Genomic DNA, 4,159 nt, shown 5'->3' on the forward strand with positions numbered 1-4,159 from the left:
TGTCAGCTAGTTGAATAAAATATGTATTTCATAATCGTTTGAGTGCTCATTTGATATTTATTTAATTTTTTTATATCAGCCTTTGGATATGATATGCATTTTAAAATGACCTTTTTTAGTAAAGGTATAAATATAACAAAAAAACAAAGTAAATTATAGGATATAAAAATTAAAATCTTATTGTAATAAGTATTTTAACTTTATCAAATAGTTTAAATAATATCTTGTATTTATATTAATTTCAATTACATATATAAATCTAAATAAAAATTTTTATATTTAAAAATTGGAACGAGTTTTGTGGACATTTGAGTGTATAAATGACATCAGAATTAAGCGATCCTGAGTTTGTTAGATTCATTTTTTTGAGACGTTCGACTTGAATATAAACTTATATAATTTGAAATTTATTTGACCTTTCAATTAGACAACAAAAGTTTTTAAAAATAATTTAAGGGCTTAGATATTGACACGTCACTCAAATTCGTTCTTCATTTGTTTCACATTCTCTAACAAGATGCCAAAATAGCCAATGGCTTCGGTTGGGCCGTATAATTCATGCAGTGTAAAGCTCACGTGAACCATTGGTGACTTCATTTATGTTTAAACAAAGATTCACGGCAACATGATGCTCAAAGGCAACTCCATGTGATTAGTTGCCTCTTATTTCATGATGTTAATAAGCCTTTACTTTATAGGCAGTTATAGTCTACATGCAGAGTTCTCAGGTGAAAAGAAAATTATGCATGGATGTATGAATATAAGCCGTTGGATTTAGTCGATCATTTAATACTTGGACGATATATTGCAATATAACTAAAGTGCGGGAGAGCATCTTGGCTCATGATTTCTCGTTGTTATAGGTTATTGTCTTCCAAATCAATGTGTTCTCTTTGATCTTTTCTGTTGATGGGATTGCATACAAGATGAAATCTTACTCTCTCTTGGGAGAAGTGGGGAGACACTTGCACACATTATATGCGGACAATGACCCTTTAAAATATTTACTCATCGGTAGTTATTTATTTCGTACACATTTGCACTTTCAATTTTGTTTATCATAAAATTGGAAAATACAAATAGGTCTCTCCACATATATTTTTGACCATATTTAAAATTTTTAATATCAATAAACGTATACTTTGTTAGATCACATTAATTAGGTTAAACTTTAATATAGCACAAATACCATATTTATTTGCATATATTGGCCCACATAAAATAAATATTTATTTAATTTTGTAACATCATCTATTTTAGATTGGCTATTATTATTATTATTATTATTATTATTATTAATTATTATATTTTAGAATTTGATTCGAATAGTTTAAAATTTTTTTTTGAAGAGAACAGATTATATAAATTACCAAATATAGCAATGCACTGATGAAGAAATCCACACGTCTCAGCGTAACTTAGGTTTAGAAAAAAATTATAAACTTCCTGATACGACTTCTAAACTATCTTACGGGGTGTAATTGAGCGAAGATGACTGGTGACTTGTCTTGAGCTCGGCTCAATGAGTGATTTGTGAGTTGAGCCAGATAAGCTAACAAGCTAAATTCAATCTTATGTTGACTCGACTCTTTAGCTCATGAGCCAACTCTTATAAAAAAAATATTATAAAATATACCCAAAATATATTAAAATTCAATAATTTATATTTGAATTGTTAAAAATAATATTAAAAAAAGTATTTTTCTTATATATATAAATGATTTCATGCTATTTATCTCATAATCACTCATAATATGTATCAATTTATTATAACAATACTTTGATTTAATATTAATTTTTCCCTTTCATAATAAACAACTCAGGTCTGAATTGGGTCGAACTCACAGTAGTAAGCTTGGGCTCGGGATCGAATCGATTAATTAATGATTCTCAAACTCAAATTGAAAATAACTCGAGGTCAACTCAACTCATTTATACTTCTAAATTATTTTTGCTTATTGGATGAAACTTTTTATTTATATAAATTATGAAAATTTTGCCTCAGTTCTAAAATTTATATGATATTTCATCATTAGAAAAGTTTTCTTTTTTCACATAAAAAATTTTGACCTGTCAAAACTTATTTACTTTAGTTCACAGAGAATAAAGGTTTGGGATATCCTAAATAATTAAATTTATGTTCAGACTTAGGATGCTCTTTAATTTTTGACCTTACAATTCTATCATAAATACTTCTATGCAATTACGTAATAATTTCAGCATGCTTGGTCACATTAAACGTTGACCATCTAATGATCCGATTAGGAGAGTAGATGTTTTAGATTCGACTTATGTTAAGAAAGACAGAGGTAGACCTAGAAAGACTTGGGCTTATTGTATAAAAAAATGATCTTAATTCATTAGAACTAAATGAAAATATGACACTAAATATAACGCAATGGAAAAAAAAGATTTATATAGCCGATCCCACGTAATGGGATTAAAATTCTGTTGTTGTTGTTGTGTGTATATGTATAAACATAAATAGATATATAGATATTTCCCAACCCATAGGCCCAAAAGAAATTTTCGTCCTCCAGCTCCTTTTTTTAAGTTACGGAGTTCCGCGGGTCCACGATTAAAAGAATTCGGGGTATAAATATATGAAAAGGCTGGCTACCATTTCCTGGAAAGTTCTTCAAAAGAAAGGCTCTGCAGTTTCTCCACATATTCCTTCTTCCCCTTTCAATGACGGAAGAGAAGAAGCAATGAGGTGCAATACCCACCCTTTCCATTCAGGCATCGGCGTCTGCGCCTTTTGCCTTCGCGAACGCCTCTCCGCCCTCACCTCCCCTAAATACGACGAAGTCTCATCGCCGGAGTATCACCGGAATCCCAAACCCTCATCCGCTCACCCTACTCCACCGCCGCCCCTCTGTCACCCATCCCCATTCTCTAACGTCAGCGGAAAGAATCGAAACGCCAAGAGGTTTTCCCTATTGTCTCCAATTTGGGGCTATCCGAGCCCTAAAAAGGCCCAATCGGCCGCCGGGTTTTCAAAATCCTCTGGATCTAATAATTCGTGGGTATTGGCGTTAGGTCTTGGCCGGAAGATGAGAAATAAGAAGGCATCGCCGCACGTGCAGCCTTTGAGCGGTCGGGGAATGTCGCCTGCGACGGAGCAGTCTCCGGGCCGAGGTGTTTCTATCCCTTCGCCATTATGGCGTAAACAGAGTCCCCACAGATTCTCGAGCTTTGGGCTGTGCCTGAGTCCGATGATGAGACCGATTGCCGGCAATAGGCGGGAGCATGCGCCGCCGGAGACTGCGTTTTCCGGCGAGTTTAGGGGAACGTTTAGTCGCCGGTGCGGCAGCGGTGGCGGCGCTATGGCTTACGACTTACCGCCGGGTCTTATAACGAATCGATCGAGGAAGCTTGTGGATTTGGGTAAGGTCTGGTGATTCTCTCGCGCATCGAAACCCTACCTCGCCGGAATTTTTTTCTTTTTCCTTTTTTTCTTAACACCGCAACTATTCTGAAATATCTGATGTGATATAAATGTGTTTGGATTATTTATTATTTTTTTCTGCTTTGATATATGACTTCCATGCGTCTACAGTACTCAGAAGTGCGGGATAAAAAAGAATTTGCAATAGACTAAAATTGTGTAATATATAATATGTTGATCCATTTCAAAAGTTTTCAAGCTATCAGTTGGATAATATATATATATATATAACAGTGGCTGAAAAGAATTAAAAGCCTGGCTCGATGAATCCTAAAAGGCAAATGTAGAAACGTCTTGTTCTATATATATAACAGTGGCTGAAAAGAATTAAACGCCTGGCTCGATGAATCCTAAAAGGCAAATGCAGAAACGTCTTGTTTCAGTCCAATGTAGCACCGAATCCAGTTGATTTTTATGCGCGATGGGGCATATAGCTAGCATTGAGGAGAATTGACGAACATGCATCGTGGACTCTGAATTTTTTTTATACGGAACATGGTGCGACTTTTCAGAAGTATCAGATAAGTTTAGTTAACTTGCTACAGCATGCATAGGTTTTGATTCTCAACTCTCAGTTGAAATTCATGGTACACTCCACCGCAAATCTGATGGCCGAGGAATTAAGGTTAGCCCAAATATTTAAGAAATAGAAGGGGTTGAGAAGAAAAAGGGAAGCAGATATGAAGGTAGTGGGAATAAAAAGAACAATTT

The 4,159-nt window shown here is 34.6% G+C and overlaps 1 protein-coding gene across 1 annotated transcript; it reads left to right on the top strand.

Annotated features, from left to right (window-relative positions):
- The first annotated feature begins 2,610 nt into the window (after nt 1–2,610).
- LOC110030347 lies at nt 2,611–3,537 on the top strand. The gene has a single exon (XM_020733017.1). It carries the CDS (start codon nt 2,709–2,711, stop codon nt 3,399–3,401), a length of 693 nt encoding a protein of 230 aa, XP_020588676.1. The 5' UTR covers nt 2,611–2,708; the 3' UTR covers nt 3,402–3,537.
- The last annotated feature ends 622 nt before the right edge of the window (nt 3,538–4,159 follow it).

The sequence above is a fragment of the Phalaenopsis equestris genome, unplaced genomic scaffold (genome assembly GCF_001263595.1).
Source record: "Phalaenopsis equestris unplaced genomic scaffold, ASM126359v1 Scaffold000703, whole genome shotgun sequence".
Classification (NCBI taxonomy): domain Eukaryota; kingdom Viridiplantae; phylum Streptophyta; class Magnoliopsida; order Asparagales; family Orchidaceae; genus Phalaenopsis; species Phalaenopsis equestris.